A 21152-nucleotide genomic window follows, 5' to 3' on the forward strand; every position below is an offset into this window, starting at 1 on the left:
TAATAAATAGATAGATAGATAGATAGATAGATAATAGATAGATGACAGATAATAGATAGATAATAGATAGATGACAGATAATAGATAGATAATAGATAGATGACAGATAATAAATAGATAGATAATAGATAGATATGGGATAGATAGATAGATAGATAGATAATAGATTGATAGATACATAGATAGATATGAGGATAGATAGATAATAGATAGATGATAGATAATAGATAGATGACAGATAATAAATAGATAGATAGATAATAGATAGATGACAGATAATAAATAGATAGATAGATAGATAATAGATAGATAATAGATAGATGACAGATAATAGATAGATAATAGATAGATGACAGATAATAGATAGATGATAGATAATAGATAGATAATAGATAGATGATAGATAATAGATAGATGACAGATAATAGATAGATGATAGATAGATAATAGATAGATAATAGATAGATGATAGATAATAGATAGATGACAGATAATAGATAGATGATAGATAGATAATAGATAGCTATGGGATAGATAGGTAGATAGAGCACAGACTACATACAGTAAATGTAATTTTCGGACCAGTATCATACCTCACTGTTACACAGCTCACCTATATGACATACGGTGAATATATTTAACGATTTAGATGAAATAGCATTAAATTCAATTTTCTGATTAAAACCATTCACCAATAATTCCGAGCACATGTGGATAACGATGGCAGTGACCGGCTGCTGTGGCAGTGCTATGTGAGGGGCATCTCCAGGGGAGGGTGTTAGGTCCCTTGTGCCAGCACCGCCCCCCAGGATGATCGCGGTGCAGCCCCCTCTCCTCACACACAGCAGTCAGTGAGTGTCAGGGCTCCGGCACAGGCTCGCACTCTGGAGGGGACACATCCTGCTCACAGCTTCCAGACTCAGGGAGAAGCATCTCAGCAGCTGATTATTGGATACAGATTCTGAAAGGAGGTATCCCCCCTGTACTGTACATGTGTGACCCATCACACTGTGGGTGCAGCATCGGAGCCACTGCTGGGAGCCTGGGCAGACATTACATGGCAGAGGGGCTCCTGCAATGGGACAGGAGGAGTCCTAACTGGGAAAGCTCATCCTACTTGTCCTGCTGGGAGATCTGGAGGTAAATAGTGAGGTCCTATTAGCAGATGTGTGTTAATGTCATTCCCCTGTGGCTAATGTATGGCGCTGATGAGTGGATGTTGCACTTTCTGTTATTCTTCTTATTTATTACTATGTTTGTATATTACTGGGCTCATAGATCTCCAGGATAGGCCCTAATGCGGCTTTGTCAGTGTTAGTGACTGCAAGGGTCAGATAGGGGCATGTTCTGATCACACATTTTTATTTGCATTTTCTGGGTCTAGATCAGTGGTCGGAAAAGTTGGGGTCTATTGATAATTGGACTATCTGATCAAACCTGTCTTAGGCATCTTATAAACTGGGCAGTAATTGCCTTGAAGGATCATTCTTATTAACATTCATTAATGATCATTGCTCAGTGTAAGGCTCGGGTCACACCAGTGTATTTTCTCTCATCTGAGAAAATTGGTCCATTTATGCTATCAGGATCTGATTTTTTCTAATGAGGAGATGGAAAAAAAAATGTCTCCATCGTCTCCATTCTGGCAATACATAAAAATCAGACTGCACTCAGATGTCATCCAAGTGCGGCTGGATTTTTTTGATGGACCCATTCACTTGCCTGGCCAAATACCATCTCATTTCTGGATGCAAATTGGGCAATGCTGTGATTTTTTTTTTTCCTTGAACAAACTCGATCCAGGGACAAAAATTGGAAATATGTACGGCCACATAAAATAATATTGGTCCAAGTGTGATTTGATGTTTTGTCGGATCACACTCAGATTGAAAATACGGTCATCTGACCGACCCTAGACCTGGCCAACAATAAGTCGATAAATGATAAAATTACACTTTTTATGGAGACATAAAAATCTTCACTTCTCGGCAGCACATCCCATCATGTGAACGGCGCGTTCTGCTGACAATGATGTAAACTGTAAAATGACGGATCGCACACAGGATCATTTCTACGGGCCTCCAATAATAATTGCAACAAGGAAACGTTAGTAAACGAGAACCGATCGATTTGCTATGTATTATCTGTCCATACCCGGACTCTTATGACTACATCTGTTTATATGAGCAGATTAAATTCTGCCTTTTTGTCCTGGTGGAAGCACAAGTCCCAGCATAAAGAAAAATACGACGTAAACTGAATTGGCAGGGGTTGCCTGTCTGTGGAGCAGAGAAAATATTAGAATCCATAGATTCTAGTTGTGTGTGGCTACAGGCCGGCTCCGGTGTATGATTCTTGGAGAGCTGAGATTGGAGCTATGCTGACGCTGCAGTCCTGGCCTCCAGCCCCCTGCATAGATAGCATTGTTCTGGAAACTCTCCCTGGGGCAGGACTGCAGCATAACCATGGACTTTGTATAAACTCCTGCCTGCTCGCTGCGGCTCTCAGATCAGGACTTCTTAAAGACTGACATTGCGGTATGTCACTTTAATAGACTTTACCATAGAATGTAGCGTGATTATAAATTCTTACAAATATCACTAGAATCTGTCATTGATTTTTTCCCCCCTTTAAACCACAATTCCAGCTAAAAGAGAGAAAGGCGTGTGAACATGCCGATAATTTCCACCGCTGATAACGTGTACCTTAGAAAATCAACTGTTCTCCACTCTGGCCTCTTATACAGATGTCTCCTGAAGTGTCTCCTGGGCGCTCCTTCATCGAGTCCTGAGTACATTGTCTTGGGCTCGGACCACACGACCGTATGTCTTGTCATCCGAGAGAATCGGACTGATTTTGCTAATTATTAGGGTATGTGCACACGTTGCAGATTTGGCTGCGGATCCGCAGCGGATTTGATGCTGCGGATTCGCAGCAGATTTGATCTGCGGATTCGCAGCAGTTTTCCATGTGGTGTACAGTACCATGTAAACCTATGGAAAACCAAATACGCAGTTCACATGCTGCAGAACCGCTGCGGTTTATTTTCCGCAGCATGTCAATTCTTTGTACGGATTCCGCAGAGTTTTACACCTATTCCTTTATAGGAATCCGCAGGTGTAAAAACGTAGGTGAAATCTGCACAAAATCCGCGGTAAATCGCAGGGCATTTTACCTGCGGATTTTTCAAAATCCGTGCGGAAAAATCCGCAATGGAATCCGTAATGTGTGCACATACCCTTTGAGTTTCATCATAGTGTGATCCGGTTTTCTCAGATGAGAAAACAATGTCCCATCTCCTCCATTCTGTCAGTCCATGAATATCGGCCCGCACTCAGATGTCATCCGACTGCAGTCTGATATTTTTGTCAGACCCATTGACTTGCATGGCCGAGTGCAATCTGATGTTTTGTCGAATCACACTTGCACCGAAAACAAGGTAGTTTACACGAGTCCAAATCGGCAGCTACACTTCTCTATTTGCCCGAGACTGAAGGAAACATCACTGTATGATATAAATTTTTTATTGCTTATTCTTGTAATTAATAATATCCAGTAATAGAACGGAAGCGACACTCCTTTTCTCTATACTTGTTCTGTGTTTTCCATTGACAGAGCATGTACTCATTATAGTCTATGGTGCTATTCGCGTGTCTATGTTTTTTGTTAGCATCTGCAAACAAAAGCCCCCAAAACCAGAGACTTGCCTGTTTTTTATCTAAATCACGGATCAAACTCTCGCATTCAAATTCATCCATAAAAAAACAGACAGAACATGAATGTCGTCATCAGCGTCCTCCAAGTGCTATCTGGTCCATTATTTACTATTTAATGGGTAGAAGAATTTTGGACTTTATTTTTGCTTTTCCTTTCTTGAATAATTGATTCCAAACTGATGGTAACAACAGACACATGGACTATTAATGGATGCAAATCTGAAACAACCCACTGATGATTAATTCCACAGAACTTTACAGACATTATCATCACTGTCCCCATTGGGGCTCACAATCTAAATTCCCTATCAGTATGTCTTTGGAGTGTGGGAGGAAACCAGAGAACCCGGAGGAAACCCACGCAAACACGGGGAGAACAGACAAACTCCTTGCAGATGTTGTCCTTGGTGGGGTTTGAACCCAGGACCCCAATGCTATAGTGCTGACTACTGAGCTGCCCTATATTCTTAATAATGCTTATATCAGAGACTGCAGTTTCTCCATAGTTTCTCTATGAAACATTGTTTTTCTGTGTGTCCTATATTGGAACCCTGTAGAAATTGGAGCTATAATATTGGGTGCGTGGCCCCAAAGGACAGCCGGTAAGCATCAGTGTTTCGGATTACTACAAAGTTATGACATCTAATAAATCACTTTTTGCCTAAATGAAGCAGTGACCCCACAATCAGAGCAGCGTGTAAACACTACAGGAGGAGATATAGGTATCGAACAACCTATTCTGCATGAGTGCACACAAGAATAGGAGAAATAAAAACTCTGTAACACGTTTACAAACTTAGAGTACGAAAATTCTAATAGTATTGTACTGGACGGATGCATCTTCCACCATCCTTCGATGGACAAATGGCTTCTACTTGTGGGTTAGTGAAGCAGAACTAGAATACTTTTCCTACAGGCGTGTTCTCAAATATCCGAGCAATCAGTCCTCCGTTATGTTTATGTTATGCCAAGTGTCATGTAAACCTCGAGTTATATGATCGGGCTCGTTGGGTTAGTAATGAAGAAGGGAATGTGACTTTGCGATGGGTTGATATAATAATATACTGTGTGTATTTGTAACAATAAACACCAAGAGGAACATTTTCGTTGGCCTAACAGAATGGTGCTGTGTTTTTTTAAAGCACTCCCACTGATTTTGTCTTATTGAACAGTCTTTAGGTACCTTCCGTGAATCGCTCACAATGTAGAAGACACAAGTGTATAAATTGTCGTTGACCTGTGCACCCGAGTGGTGAAACCCATGAGTCCTCCTCCCTTTGCCAGTGCCCATGCTGGGCTCCAGAGAATGGGGAGCGGAAGCTCCAATTGCGGCACAACCAATCCTTTGATTAAAATCTGCACAGATCACAAAGGAGGAATCAATTGGCTTAGTGTGAGCCCAGATGGATGCCACCTGTTGACCGCCAGTGAAGATTGCACTGCTCGCCTATGGAGGACGTCTGACCACCAGTGCTGCAAGTTGCTGCAAGGTGAGCGTACTATTCACAAAACAATTTGTTAAGTTGAAAACTATTTATTTGTACAAACGTCTAACATAGTTACATCGTTGGAGCCTAATATTATATTATAGAAAATGGGTCTGTAGAGCTCATCGTAGGCCACCAGGCTGTTCTCCTTCTAACTTCTACACAAAAGTGGTAAAAATGTATCCTCATAGGTCCATGACTCATGTTACCTGTCACTTCTCCTTTCTAGTTAAAAGCAAAAATGGATTAACGAATTATAAAGAAACTCATAAAGTAGCCCACAGGTATATGTTGATGAGGGACTTGTCCTGTGTTTTGCACTATGATCCTTTTGAACCTTACATATACTTTTATTTTCCTTGGCGATTTGACCATGTATCGTAGCGCGGTGGGATGCTCTGGCACACTGGGGCCAATTATCTGATCTTGTGCATGGTACTGTCCAGGTGTGGCACAGGTGCCATGTTACCTGTGCCACTCGGTGTGCAATAGTGTTTACCACACCAGTTTTTGAGAACGTCCATGAGAACAACAGTCAGAAAGGCCCCCATACACATTAGACAGTTCTCTCTCCCATCTCCAACATAGACAGGAATGCTTGACTCAGCACTGACATTACTGGGGGTTGGAAGTCAAGCTTGCCAATTTTTCACTCCCTCAACATCATCTGTCAATGCGCACGTTGTGATGATTCACAAGTCTGCAGTCGCATAGAGTGACTGTGGACTTGTACCATAAGGCCAGACAACCCCTTTAAGTAAAAAATTGTCCCCACATGCGATTTTATATTCCTTCATGATCTTATGTGGCAAGAGGTAGTAACAATTGTCTTTTGGAAAAAAAATAAAATTCCTTTACTGTGATCTGCCTTATAGATGTGGCCTTTACATGTTATGAGGAAGGTGTTTCCTTGTGAAGTCTGGAATCTGGGAGTTCTCCACACACAGTATCTATAGGTTAGGGCTCATACTCATTTGCGAGAAAAACGTATAAGTGCAGTCCGATAACAAATCGGAGTGCACTCTGACCAATGTTATTCAATGGGTTACATGTCATCTGCCATTTTTTTTTTCTCAGCTGAAATCGTACTAAGAAAAAAATAGCAGCATGCTGTGATTTGCCGCGTATCTCGGACGAGACTCGCACAACCCTCAGACCATGCGTGTGCTATCTGAGTTTTAGGGCTCTTTTCTATTTGTGAGAATCACGTCCGTGTCTCGCATGTGAAACCCAAGCTCTGGCGCCGGCACTTGGGAGCAGAGCGCGCGGCCGCATAACAACACATGGAGCTGCACACTCCGCTCCAAAGTGCCGGCGCCAGAGCTTGGTTTTCACATGCGAGACATGGACGTGTTTCTCACTAATGGAAAAGAGCCCTTACACACTGATCAGCTTTGAAAAGCATTTCATCTGTTGCTTACAGTAAAATCACATCGGGACCCAACAGGAAAGAATAGATAGATTACATACAGTGCATACACATAGAATAGATAGATATATAGATGTCTGTGACATATACAATTAGTACAGTGTGTTTGCAGCTCAGTGTACATGTATTTATTTATTAAAAGATTTTTTTTCTGAAAAAAAATGTTATGGGCTCCCACATAATTTTCTTGACCAGCAGAGGGAAAGTCGACGTCTGGGGGCAGATGTTTATAGGATGGGAAGGGGGTAATGCCCATGTAGCTTCCCAGGCTATTAATATCAGTACACAGCTGTATACTTAGCCTTTACTGGCTATTAAAATGGGGGATCCCCCCAAAATGACGTAGGGTCCCCCTATAAATAATAACCAGCAAAAGCTAGGCAGACAGCTGTGGGCTGATATTAATAGCCTAGGAAGGGGCCATGGATATTGGCCACCCCAGGCTAAAAACATCAGCTCTCAGCCTCCCCAGAAAAGGCGCATCTATAACATGTGCCAATTCTGGCACTTAGCCTCGCTCTTCCCACTTTCCCTGATGTGGTGGCAAGTTGGCTAATAGTTGAGGGGGTTGATGTCAGCTTTGTATTGTCAGGTGACATCAAGCTGAGAGGTTAGTAATGGAGAGGCGTCAATAAGACGCTCCTATTACTAACCCCATAGTCATATAGTATAAAAACACACACACAGAATAAAGTCCTTTAATTGAAAGAATGACACAAACTCCTTTAATAAATCTTAATTAAACCAATTAAACAATATTCCCCACCTGTCCGCTGAGAAGATGATAATCCATTTGTCCCATGACGGGTATAGCTCTGCTACATCTAGATGGCAGGCTGAATGGTTGCATGATGCAACCATGCAGCCTGTCATCCAGCAGAGATACTGAGCAGTGTCTGCTACCACTGCTCAGTGTCTCGCAGTGAACTCCAATAACCTGTCTCACATCACCGCGAGTGTGAGAAAGTTCTCACGCTCGTGGTGCCTTCAGAAAGGTCCTGGGAATTCACAGCCAATGAACTCACTTCACCTAACTGACATCAGCGCGAGCGCCGTGGGAACATACAATAGATGCAAAAATTTTACACAAAAATACAACTGTCATGTTGGCGTTGAGATTGTGTGTATGAATTCACCTGTCGATTCTTTTGGATCTTCTCCATTCTTTTTTCGTTATTTTGGGGATAATTTCTGTCCAGTCATTTGCCAATTGTCACTTCCCCTTTTTAATTAACTGGATGATATAACCCAAAAATATTTTGTATCTTTTATTTAACAAATTTACATCTTTTTGATGTGTTTTGATGAGATGTTAATACCCAAATAAAAAAGGTTGTCCAGCTTAAAAAATTGCTAAATGTGCTCAACTTTGTAAGTTATGCAATATTATAGTTCCCATTTATAAGGTGCCCTGATCTGCAGCTAGATTTTCTGGTACCGGGCTCCTCAAGTTGTCTTCCAAGCACAGTAAGAAAAAGAGAAAAGAAAAGCGCTTGTTGTGTGGATCAATAGATCTGGGTGTTCAATAAGTGAACGTGGACTGCACACCTGGTTAAGTTATGCAGCGCAGGCACAACACCGAAAGGTGTAGATGGATCCACAGTCGGCGGCTACAGTTCCGAGCACTGGTTTCTGGACTCGTAAGTGCCGGAACTGAAGAAAAACCACAGAAATAATCCAGTCACTGCCAGTAGATATGAGGTGTCCGGAGACAGGTTGGAAGGAAGGTCTTATTGAAACAATGATTTTGGAGTTGATCCAACTCCCTCATTAGGTACCTGATTGTGTCTTCACTCCGTGGTTTCTTCCAGTCTCCCATCTCAGCACATGAGTGGAGCTGTGTTTAATAAAGGCTGGATGAATGCTCATGTTTAATAACTAAGCCAGCCCTCTTGTCTATCTGATAAGCGAACTGGCATAGCTAGTGGACTGGGCAGTTTTATACAACTTTGGCCACATACAGACTTGGGAAATGTTGTCCTGCCTAAGGCACAAACCGGAAGAGGACACATTTCAGATGGGTACATTTTAATAAGTTCTATAACTTATTAAATTAAACACATTTAAAGAGGTTGCCCAGCACTAGTTTTTTTTGTGTTACAATTTTTTTTGGCTACCTATCTACCTGTTGTGCCTTGCACAGATCTTGCTGGTCCTGCCAGCCATTCAGCGGCTTCTGCTGACGTTATTTCGACAGAGCCGCAGCTTCTCTTCTACTCTGTTGATGCTCTACGGAGAGCCGTCTGTCAATCAGCATGACGTTGGAAGTAACACTCCATGGACAAAGCAGTCTACAAAAGGAAGAGCTGCTCAGTTGATGTGGAACAAATGAATACCGGTAGGAGCGGTCTGTGATCACTTTGAGATGGCGCCCGGCAGAACAGGCGGGTAGTAAGCAACTATCTGTCCACTATTTTTTAGGCCCATATGAAAAAGTATAAAACATTTCTGGATATCCATTTTAATGCCATGTGCACACATTGAGTATTTGGTCAGTATTTTTTACCTCAAAATCAGGAGTAGAAACACGTCACCACTTCTGCTTGTTTCACCCACTCCTGGTTTTGTCTTACAAACACTGAGGTAAAAAAATCACCAAATACCCAAGGTGTGCACGTGGGCTAAGGGTAGGTTAATTCTGAGAATTTTTGGTGTAGATTTTGAAGATCTTAATTTCCATTCTAAATCAATTCATTGTGAACAACACGATGTGCCTACAAATCCACTATATAGGGCCATAGCAGCTCTATCTGACTTTACTGTGTGCATAATTCCTTAAAAACATTGATTAAATCCTGGAAATGAGCTAAAAATGATAAATGAAGGCATTTACCACAGGATTTCTACATTACTTCTAGGGGTAAGATTATCGCATACATTTTTTTCAGTTGTAAAGCCATCTAAAAAAGAACTGTGCATGGCACAAACAATAGCAGCAAAAATTCATTACAAAACTTGTGGGAAATTTTTCAGGAACTATAGAACTGATTGAGAAGTGGTGGGATTTGATTGGCCTAATATAAATACGGTATATATATCGGCAGCCTTCATGTGTGCCAGTGAAGCCCTGGTGGTCTAATTCCTAATATAACAATAGGTAATATTGTGAAGTATGAGGAGAGGACACTGTGGATTTCTCATTATGTTGGGCACCAGACAGTCTCAGTTTCCTCAAGGGATTAGTCCTGAAATTAAATTTCTTGATAATGCTTCCACGAACTGCACATTAAATACAAGATTTTATAGAAGAAAAAGGTTTCACCCCGTTCTGTTGCCAAATCTCACTCTCTTTGTTTTCCAGCACTGACTCCAGAGCCCAGATTGATGAATGAGCTTATGCTCCAATGTAATTTCTCTGATATTTGAATCATCCGAGGACGTAAAGGGATCAGCGGCTCAAAAAAGGAGCAGGCAGGGGCTGGCAAATGCCAACATGTAACTTGGCAGCAGTGAAGAGGGAACAGTTTTTTTATACAGTAAGAGAAGCATAACTTAAGTACGGTAATCTGCTATTCTTGAGAATCAGAACGATGCTTGAAGCAATAGTCGGTAAGGAATAAAGAGACTTATATTTCAGGTTACATCCAGGGCACAAAGCTTACTTATACATATCTGCCGTATAGGAGAAAACTGATTTATAAATTGCTGCTTTGTCTGAGAATATTAACCAGTTGTGTAGCAAAAGATGGTGAGGAACCTTTATTTCCAAAACCCCCAAAGTCCAGCTACATCAAAAAAGAGCTACACTATAAGTGGGTAATGCAAAGATACTCTGCCCTATCATAAAAAATGCATTTACACACTGTCATTTCAGTCTTTGTTAAAGCAAAGCAGACTGCCTGCACAGTGAGGTATCAGGTTACAGCTGTTATTTTCTCTATTGAGTGGGGAGTAATGAGGAGTACTCAGGACAGTGAAACACAGAGCAGATGGCGCTGCAGCTTTAAATGACTGTTTTACCTCATTACAGAGCTGGATTCATAGCTACACAGCTAGGTGATGCTGTATAATGTTCTGCTGAAACCTGATATGTCTTATCAGAGAAATCTGCTTCTTTCTACAATTATGAGCCTCTTCTTCCTATACCACTGCTTCTTGAACTTTTCATCCAATATGAAAAATAACAGCTCAAAACAGTCTTGGTTGAAGCAAAGCAGACTGTCAGCACAGTGAGGTATCAGGTTACAGCTCGTATTTTTTCTATAGTGGGGAGGAGTGAGGAGCACTCAGCACAGTGAGAAAAAGGCAAACGCAGATTGATGGCGCTGCAGTTTCAAATAACTGCTTTGCCTCATTACAGAGCTGGATTCATAGCTACACTGCTAGGTGATGCTAGTGTTCTGCATGCCTTAGCTGCTTCTAAACATACATTAAACAGATAAAGAAGAGCAGGAATCCCTTAGTTCTTTGAACTGTGTATAGGATTTATAATAGCAGTTGATCTCCACCCACTAGCTGTGAGACAACTGAAACATAAAGAAAGAGCCTTCAGAGGAGAGGACTAGTGAAAGCGCAAGATAGTAGTCGTATAATATGGCTAGAAATAGTGTTATTACTCATGATCACATAGGACAGCTTACTTTTAAAGGTTACCTGAAACAAGGTACACTTTAATGCCTAATTTACAGCAAATTCAAATTACTAATCATTTTTCTGATCTTGTTGTAACATTTCTAATGAACAAGATAGGATGCTTCTGATTATGAAGCAATTAGTGCCCTAAAATACAACCTGATTTTTGTCTCCTTTTTTTGGATTGAGAGTAAAACAAGGATTTTATGGGACTTTATACTTCAGGAGGGGACATGTTTCCCTCTACAAAAATGAGTCCATTTGCACAGTAGGTTTTGGAAAAGGCTGAAGCCTAAGATAACGATAGGCAGCTTGCTGTAGCGGAAGTTTGTCTAGAGTTGACCAAACATGATTAAGATTACGGTAAGTTCCCTCAATGAGTTTTTGAATAGCTTTTCTGCACTAAAAATGCAGCGTCTTAGGGTATGTGTCCACGTTCAGGAAACGCTGCGTTTTTGACGCAGCGTTGAGCCGCAGCGTCAAAAACGCAGCGTCCAGATGTTACAGCATAGTGGAGGGGATTTCATGAAACCCCGTCTCCACTGTGCATTAAAAAACACATGCGTTTTTCCCGCAAAAACGCACATGCGGTGCGTTTTTTCGGAACGCAGCATGTTGCTACAATATGCAAAACACGCAGGAACACCGCAGGTGACCTGCCAGTGACCTCAGGTGCATTTTTGGTCAGGATTTTACCTGCATAAAATCCTGACCAAAGCCTGAAGCAAACCTGAACGTGGACACATACCCTTACTGTTCTAGCAAAGTAGATGAGATTTATAGAAATCTCATGCCCACTGTTTTATCACACTAAGATTGCAAAGCTCCTGACAAAGCTGTTGTTTAACAGCAATAGAATTGCATTAGATGAAGAGAATCCACAGATTAAAAAACGCATCTGCGTTCTGCTGCAGAAATTCACTACAAGTTCATGTGATTTACATTTGACTGTAGCCGTAAGGTTTTGTCAAAGCCAAACACCAGGAAGCATGGAAAGCAAAACAGCTTTATTTAAAACATGATATACTAAAGAGAAGCAAAAACTGAGGTGTCAAAAACGTGATAAAAGTGCATGTAAATAAAACGCACTAAAAAACGCAATTAAAAAAAAGCGCAATAATGAAATAGGTGCAAAAGTGGTGAAGGAAGTCTGCAACATCAAAAACTCACCAAATACCCATTGTGGGAACGTAGCCTTATGGGTGTTGGAGGCTTAAATTTAATCCATGAGATTGAAGTCATTCTACCGTGATTTTTTTTCTGCTTAATTTTTTTTTCTGTGTAGAAAATCTGTTCAGATAAAGTGCCTACTTTTCAAAGTGGTATCACTTACCGCTGTGTGCCTTTATTAATCTTCGGCTACTTACGGTAGGTTGGCTACTTATACTATGTAGATACCACTGTACATGGTGAGTTGAGAGTCTCTTGTTTCTGTTCTTTTGCCATGGCCACAGGACATAGCAGCTACATTACATTTTGTCACCTGGAGAATGAAGCAGCTTTCACGTGCAGCGCCGATCACACTGTGAGGAAATGGGAGGTGTCGACAGGACAGTGTCACACTGTGTACACTGGACATACATCAATTGTGAACAGGTGGGTAATGACTTTCTCAGAAAATTTCCTGTAATGAATACTGTGGACGAAGTTTTGATTGTCATTCTCCATGTGCGTCGTTCTGCTCTCACACATTTATTCATGACAGATCTCATCAACTTTGTCCAAGAAGACCATGAAAATTTTATATTCTGTGCGTGAAATATTAAATAATTGTACAATTGTGTGAAAAAGTGTTTGCCCCTTCCAGATATCTTATTCTTTTGCATGTTTGTCACACGTAAATGTTTCAGATGATCAAACAAATTTAAATATTAGACAAAACAAGTAAACACAAAATGCAGTTTTTAAATTAAGGTCTTTATTATTAAGGGAAAAAGAAATCCAAACCTACAGGTCCCTGTGTGAAAAAGTGATTGCTTCCTAAACCTAATAACTGGTTGGGCCACCCTTAGCAGCAACAACTGCAATCAAGCGTTTACGATAACTGGCACTGAGTCTTTTACAATGCTCTGGAGCAAATTTGGCCCACTCATTTTTGCAGAATTGTTGTAATTCAGCCTCATTGGAGGGTTTCTGAGCATGAACCGCCTTTTTAAGGTCATACCAAAGCATAACAATTGGATTAAGGTCAGGACTTTGACTAGGTCACACCAAAGTCTTAATTTTGTTTTTCTTAAGCCATTCAGAGATGGACTTGCTGGTGCATTTTGGATCATTGTCGTGCTGCATAACCCAAGTGTGCTTCAGCTTGAGGTCACCAACAGATGGCTGGACATTCTCCTTCAGGATTTTTGGCAGACAGCAGAATTCATGGTTCTATTTACCACAGCAAGTCTTCCAGGTCCTTAAGCAGCAAAACAGCCCCAGACCATCACACTACCACCATATTTTACTGTTGGTATGATGTTCTTTTACTGGAATGCTGTTACCTCTACGCCAGATGTAATGGGACTTACACCTTCCAAAAAGTTCAACTTTTGTCTCGTCAGTCCACAGAGTATTCTCCCAAAGGTCTTGGGGTCATCAAGATATTTTCTGGCAAAACTGAGATGAGCCTTTATGTTCTTAATGCTCAGCAGTGGCTTTCATCTTGGCTTTATAACTAGTGATGAGCAAGTGTGCTCGTTAGTAGAGATTTCCGAGCATGCTATGGTGTTCTCCGAGTATCTGGAGCATGCTCATCTTTTATGTTTGTGTTCCTGCAGCTGCATGATTTGCGGCTATTAGACAACCTGAATATATGTGGGGATTGCCTGTTTACATGTGGGGATTCCCTAACAAACAGGCAATCCCCACATGTATTCAGGCTGTCTAGCAGCCGCAAATCATGCAGCTGCGGGAACACAAACCTAAAACACGAGCATGCCCCTGATACTCGGAGAACACCCGAGCATGCTTGGAAATCTCTAGTAACGAGCACACTCGCGCATCACTATTTATAACCTTTTCCACATTAATGGATCTCAATTACTTTGTTTCTCATTTGCTCCAGAATTTATTTGGATCACAGCATGATGTCTAGCTTATGAGAATCTTTTGGTCTACTTCACTTTGTCAGGCAGGACCTATTTAAGTGATTTCTTGATTGAAAACAGATGTGGTGTTAAAAAAGGCCTGAATGTGGCTAGGGAATTTGAACTCAGTTTCCGAAAGATGTGATAAACCACAGTAAATTTATGTTTATGGGGGAAAGGTGGGCAATCACTTTTTCACACAAGGCCCTGTAGGATAAGATTTCTTTTTCCCTTAATAATAAAGACCTTAATTTAAAAGCTACTTTTTGTTTTTACTTGTGTTATCTTTGTCTAATATTTACTTTTTTTGATGATCTGAAACATTTAAGTGTGACAAACATGCAAAAAAATAGGAAATCAGGAAGGGGCAAACACTTTCTCTCACATAAAGTATAAATACGATAAATGTTTAGTAGATGTGGATCCCATCAATGGGACCTGCATCTATGTCAAGAACGAGACGCGGACGTACCCCTGTGTCATTGATCAGGTGGGCGGAGATACTCTTAATTTGTATGAGAATTCCAACCACCTCTGCAATGGAAGCAGCACGCAACAGGTCCTTGATCTCAAGATAGATGTGGGTCCCATTGGTGGGATCTATAGTACATATCCTATACATTTATGGCATGTCCTGTGGATATGCCGTAAGTGTATGAGATGGGAATGCCCCTTTAACGGCAGTAGCAATACTGAAATAGATCAACAGTCTATATACAATACAGTAGCTACTGATCTTGCAGTCACTTGGGAATTGACAGTTTCCCGACTGTACAATTCCAACATGGAAATATCCAGTTTAAGAGGTATTCCAACATGGAAATATCCAGTTTAAGAGGTTCACTCACTAAATACATTTCTCACTTATCCATAGGATAGGTGATAAATGTATCATTTCTAGGGGTCCACTGGGTTTTATAGAAGGGCGTAATGGTGGAGAATTCACAGAAGCGGTCATCACAGGGGACTTTGGTACCTCCAGATCCTAGGATCAATGGGGGGTTCCAGTGGTCAGATGTCCAGAAATTGATAGCTCTGCAAGGACTTTGCATCTCAGCCTTATTTGCGTAAAAAGACCCATCACCAAATTTTTCATGTTTAACTGGACACATGATGTAATAGTGGCTGCAGAGATGAATAAAGTTTTTTTTTTTAAATTTCACCTCTCCATTGCGGAGATATTAGCATTAGCAATCAAAGAATTTGGTGCCTAATGAGTTAACGTTCGTTAAGTCCAAGTGGGTGTTATCAGACAGTTTTCACTGACAATTACTCCTGTATAACGTTGACCAATCATAAGCAGGCTGCCACTCTGGGGAGAAAGAAGAACACGCCCCGCGTAGCTTTGAACAGGTTTCTCAGTGTGTATGTATGACAGAAAACCCTGACCGATCTCCTTGTGTTTGTCCTGTGAAAACTACTTCATTATTTCCTCCTTGTAGATCTAGTCCCAAAAATGATCCTGTATATTACGGGTTTATTCTCAAGATGGGGATTAAGTTAATTGAATTGGTGATAACTTACTGATTACTGGGGATTTGACCACTGGGACCTCCAACGATACTAACAACTAGGATCATGTTCTGCAGAGTCCTTTTCTTGAATGGTGTGCTGGTGTGACCTTCATTCTATTCATTGTCTATGGGATTGTTGGAGTAAGCCATTTCCCATAGTCCCATAGACATAGAATAGAGCCGAGATCGAGCATGCTCACCACTGCTACATTCCAGAAGGTGTTCTGCGGAAAATGATTCTAGGTCCCTTTTCTCGGTATCACTGGGGGTCTCAGCAGTTGGACACATAGTGATCAGCAAGATATTCCCTGTCCTGTTGACAGGTGATGACTTACTGTCTTAGGACTTAGGCTGGTTTCACACTTGCCTTTTGATCTGCAGCGTTTTTACCGAAAAAAACGCATGCGTTTTTTTCCCTATGTTTAACATTAAAAACGCATGCGTTTTTTGTACGCGTTTTGCTGCGTTTAACGACGCATGCGTTTTTTGCTGCATGCGTTCTTTTGCAGAAATGCAACATGTAGTAATTTTCAGAGGCTTTTTTTGCCGCAAAAAACCGCATGTGTTCATTTGCGTTTGATTTGCGGCTAAAAATACATTGATGTCTATGGAAACGCATGCGTTTTTGCATACATGCGTTTGCTTGCGTTTTAAACGCATGCGTTTTTATAGAAAAAAACAAGAATACACCCTGATAAGCCACCCCCCACCATCAGGGTGATAAAGGGATCCTAACCCTAACCCTAACCCTAGGGATCCAAACCCTAACCCTAACCTTAACCCTACCCCTAACCCTAACAATATGACAGTGAATACTCTCCGAGTTTATATTTTTAGTACTCTATAGCAATACCGTATATCTTGGGGTGTCCACATTGAACAAAGCTTTTTATTAGAAGAATGTCCTGGTCTCCAGGTCAACATAATAGCCAATCCCTATGGATCCCTAGGATCCCTAGGGTTAGGGTTAGGTTTAGGGTTAGGGGTAGGGTTAGGGTTTGGATCCCTAGGGTTAGGGTTAGGGTTTGGATCCCAAGGGTTAGGGTTAGGGTTTGGATCCCTAGGGTTAGGGGTAGGGTTAGGCTTTGGATCCCTTTATCACCTTGATGGTTGGGGGTGGCTTATCAGTGACCTGATGACCAGGACATTCTTCTAATAAAAAGCTACCCCTAACCCTAACCCTAGGGATCCAAACCCTACCCCTAACACTAACCCTACCCCTAAACATAACCCTAGGGATCCTAACCCTAACCCTAACCCTAGCTAATTCTATTAATAGTGGGTTTTCTAGTTGATTTTGATGATTGGCAGCTGTCACACACTTCTCAGCATGCGTTTCAAAAACGCAAACGCAGGAAAAAACGCATGTAAACGCGTCAAAACGCCACGGTTTTTTTTCTGCATGCAAAAACGCATGCGTCTAAAAAACGCAGCGTTTGCACGCGTTTACATGCGTTTTTTCACCACATGCGGTTTTTTTTTTACAAACGCTGCAGATCAAAACGCAAGTGTGAAACCAGCCTAACCTGTTAAGTAGGTATGACCACAGTTATATATATGTATTTAGAATTTGTACTGTTGTTTCTCTCAAAAATTAGTTAAATGTTTATGAATTTTTCATGTAAATCTCCCACAGGATTCTTGTGGTCAGGAACTTGCTCTTCAGTGGATCTTATGACAGAACTGCTCGCTGTTGGGACACTGACACTGGGAGACCTCTTCAGGAGTTTCTGGGTCACAGAAACTGCATCTTGGTCTTAACCCATTTTTCATCCAGTGACATCCTAGAGGAATCGGACATTGAAGGCAAAGAAGTGAAAGAATTCCTGGTGACTGGAAGCACAGACTGCACAGTGAAAATCTGGGAAGCGTTTAGCGGGTGCTGCTACCAGACATTGAGGGGACATTTAGGTGCCATACTGTGTATAGTGCTAGACACCCCCAACAGCGAGCTGTTTTCAGGCAGTACGGACTACACCATCCGGAGGTGGAACATGGTTACTGGTGACCAGCTGAAAGTATTCAGAGATCATCAAGGATCTGTTATATGTCTAGAGGTAAGTGAGTCAATGATTTCATACTAAAGTTAATTCTTTAAAGGTGAACTTACCTACACAGGTAGGTAGAATTAGATGTTGCTTAAAGTCTACTTGTCCATTCACACCAGCTCTGTAGAAATGTGTTGTCTATCTGCCCTCATCTCCAGAAAAAGGTGAATCTGCTGTTTGTGGACATACTAGTCACATATGTCCAGACACTGTTCCGTTTTTGCATGGTTTGCGATTTGCCAATTACTCTTTTCAGCAGGTGGCTACATTTCAACTGCCAGCACTATAGGTGCTAGAACGCCCCATCCCTCAAAGCAAAGATAGACAGAAAGAAAGTGACTCTTTCGGGAGTAAAACATCATTTTTAAGTACGGTTATGTGAATACTCACCTGGGTCCTGTAAATCAATTTGCTTCTCTGTAACTCCTATTCTTGGTAATAGAGGTGACTTTGTGTATTGAATGGTCTCCATAGTGGGATTTCAAGTGTTTTTGTGAAAGTGAAATATTTAATAGGTGTATGATACAGATGAAAAACGTCTATGCTTGCAGTATACATTGAATATTATCTGTTTTTGGCCTGTCCTATATTTGTTATACACTCCTGATGGACAGCGGAAATAATCACACAGGGCTTCGATAAAGGGTCAGTCTGAGACAACATTTTATCAAACCCAATTAGCGTTGTGAGTCAGGAAACACAAAGGAAACATGGAGGGGTTGTCATCCCAAAAGGTTAGAAAACATCTGGTGAGTGTTGGGGGCTGGGTAATTGCAAAGCTTGGTGTACGATTACTAATATATAACAGAGTACTCAGGATATCACAAATGCTCGCTAAACCATAAAATAATGCATTGTCATCTCTACGTAATTCCAACATGTTTTTTTAATCTATATTGGTATTTGTATTATTCATACTGCAGAACTTCAGCTAGTATTTGGTTGAATATGTAGAGAGGTAAAAAATGGAGACTTGTTCCACATTTATTATTTACTAAATGGAGGCCCGATGCTATCGCATCGGGAGGGCGGTAATGTCACGATGGGGGCAGGAATGCGGCGTTATTGTTACCTAATGGCATTCTGTGATAATCTAATGACTTTTGCATCAGGGGACTCAGGTGCTTGACGCCTACACTTATGCATTGTTTTTGTCCCAGTGATGCTGTTGCTCTTCAAGAGTCTAATTTGTTGTCTTCGAATTTGTGCCTTTGCTGCTTTCCTTTCATTGTCATTGGCGTATTTTTTAAGAAGAGCCATGTTGGCGTCGATATTTGCTTTTTAAAGGGGTTTTCCCACAAACAAAAGTTAATTTTAAAAATTGTCTATGTCTGTCCATGTACGGAGCATACCACATCTCCTGGGCAGGGGAGGAAGCAAAAGCCAATACTGACATTACAGCAGGAGATCGCAGAGGATACATTTTGTGAGGTAAAATATTTTTTAAAAACAGTCAGTGAAATATTTTACCTCACAAAATGAATCCACTGTGATACCCTTCTGTAAAATCAGTATTGTCTTTTGCTTCCTCCCCTGCCCAGGAGATGTGGTATGCTCCGTACACGGTCAGACACACTCACCCCTGTGTCTGACCATGTACAGAACATACCACAGCTCCTGGGCAGGGGAGGAAGCAAAAGACAATACTGACATTACAGCAGGAGATCGCAGAGGATACATTTTGTGAGGTAAAATATTTTTTAAAAACAGTCAGTGAAATATTTTACCTCACAAAATGAATCCACTGTGATACCCTGCTGTAAAATCAGTATTGTCTTTTGCTTCCTCCCCTGCCCAGGAGATGTGGTATGCTCCGTACACAGTCAGACACAGACAGTTTTTAAAATTAACTTTCGTTGTGGGAAAACCTCTTTACTGTAATGTGACTGGCCTCCTCTGCCTGTAGACACATCGCGCATCTGCCGCCGGGGTCAGCCCAATGATTTGCATAATTTGCGCAGGTGCAGTAAATTAGAAGGCCGCCATCTTAGTGCAGACAGGTAGTGGCGGTCACATTAAAACTGCGCATGCACTTCTCCTGTACAAAGATGGCGGCAATCAGTAAATCATTCGGCTGATCCCGGCGGCGGCATGTTCGCAACATTGTTCTGCTGGTGGTACCGCGCAAGAGGCTGCCTCAGTGTGTGAGTGTGAATGTGAGCGTGAATGTGTGAGTGTATGAGTGTGAATGTGAATATGAGCATGCATGTGAATGTGAGCGTGAGTGAATGTGAGTGTGAATGTGAGTGTGTGAGTATGAATGTGAGCGTGAATGTGTGAATGTGAGCGTGCGTGTGAGTGTGTATGTGAGTGAGTGTGTGTGAATGTGTGAGAGTGTGAATGCGAGTGTGGTGCGTACGGCATATACAGTGTGTGTGTGTGGTGCGATGGTGTTCCACTGGTGGTACCGTGCAATAGGTTGGTACCAGAAGCAGTTTCCATATTGATATACAAAAAAGGTTGCACTCTATCGTGCCAAAGCATGTCTAATATGAAATACATGAAATATGAATAGCAAAATGGCTTTTGAACATTAGGAAAATATTTGAAAGATGCTTTGCACAGAATTTGATTTAATCAAATAGTGTGAGCCCATCAACCATCGTCTAGGTGGTCTCATTAAACTGATGGGTCCCTGACCTCCCTGTCCAAATGTGAACACTTACCGAAGGCCAATGTCTGTATGCCTGGGTGAATGTGGACACCTCTGTCAGTAAAGCCTACATATGGGTTGGCCGGAACCAAGTGTGATAGGTGTAATTAAAAACCACATGGTGACGGGAGGAGTGCTCAGTCAGTCAGCTAACATAGAAATGACAGAAAAACGACTGGCACATCCAAACTAGTGTGAATAAGTGCATACCAGGAGCAGCTACCTCCATACACAAATATACAAAAAAGGTTGCACTCTATCGTGCCAATCGTCTCAAGTGATTGAGACACCCATCACTTTACATATTGAGACATAGGAACATCATGGGGTTCACCCCTGGAAGCATTTCTGTCTCCAAGGTCACAGCTGCGCAGTGAATCATTTTCCTACGGCTGCCCGGCGGGGAGGGTGCCCTGGTGGTCGGGATTCCAGCGGCGTCCTAGATCCCAGCGGTGGGGAGGAGTCCTTGCGGCGTGGGGTTCTTGCGGCGGGGGAATCCCAGCAGCGGGGCGGCCGACAATGACCCGCTTGTGGTATTCCGCAAGGGCCTGGTACCACCAGCGGGTGCCATATTAGAATACCCATCACTTGGGTATTCCAGAATGGCGGTCGGCGTACTTCCTGTGCGGCGCAGTGGATTGTGGGATTCGAGGACACCC

The 21152-nt window shown here is 41.8% G+C and overlaps 1 protein-coding gene across 3 annotated transcripts in view; it reads left to right on the forward strand.

Annotated features, from left to right (window-relative positions):
* WDR86 (WD repeat domain 86) overlaps window positions 1-21152 on the forward strand; it is a 110236-nt gene that overhangs the window by 62977 nt on the left and 26107 nt on the right. The window contains exons 1-4 of one of the 3 annotated variants that reach the window (XM_077268665.1): window positions 864-1140; window positions 4889-5206; window positions 12659-12800; window positions 17429-17849. In XM_077268665.1, the coding sequence (XP_077124780.1) occupies window positions 4978-5206; window positions 12659-12800; window positions 17429-17849 (792 nt within the window). In that variant the 5' untranslated portion in view covers window positions 864-1140; window positions 4889-4977. Of the gene's footprint in view, window positions 1-863; window positions 1141-2447; window positions 2538-4888; window positions 5207-12658; window positions 12801-17428; window positions 17850-21152 lie in introns of those variants that run through there. The other 2 variants (XM_077268666.1, XM_077268667.1) reach the window with 2 other exon arrangements.

Source organism: Ranitomeya variabilis, chromosome 6 (assembly GCF_051348905.1).
Source record: "Ranitomeya variabilis isolate aRanVar5 chromosome 6, aRanVar5.hap1, whole genome shotgun sequence".
NCBI classification, from domain to species: Eukaryota; Metazoa; Chordata; class Amphibia; order Anura; family Dendrobatidae; genus Ranitomeya; species Ranitomeya variabilis.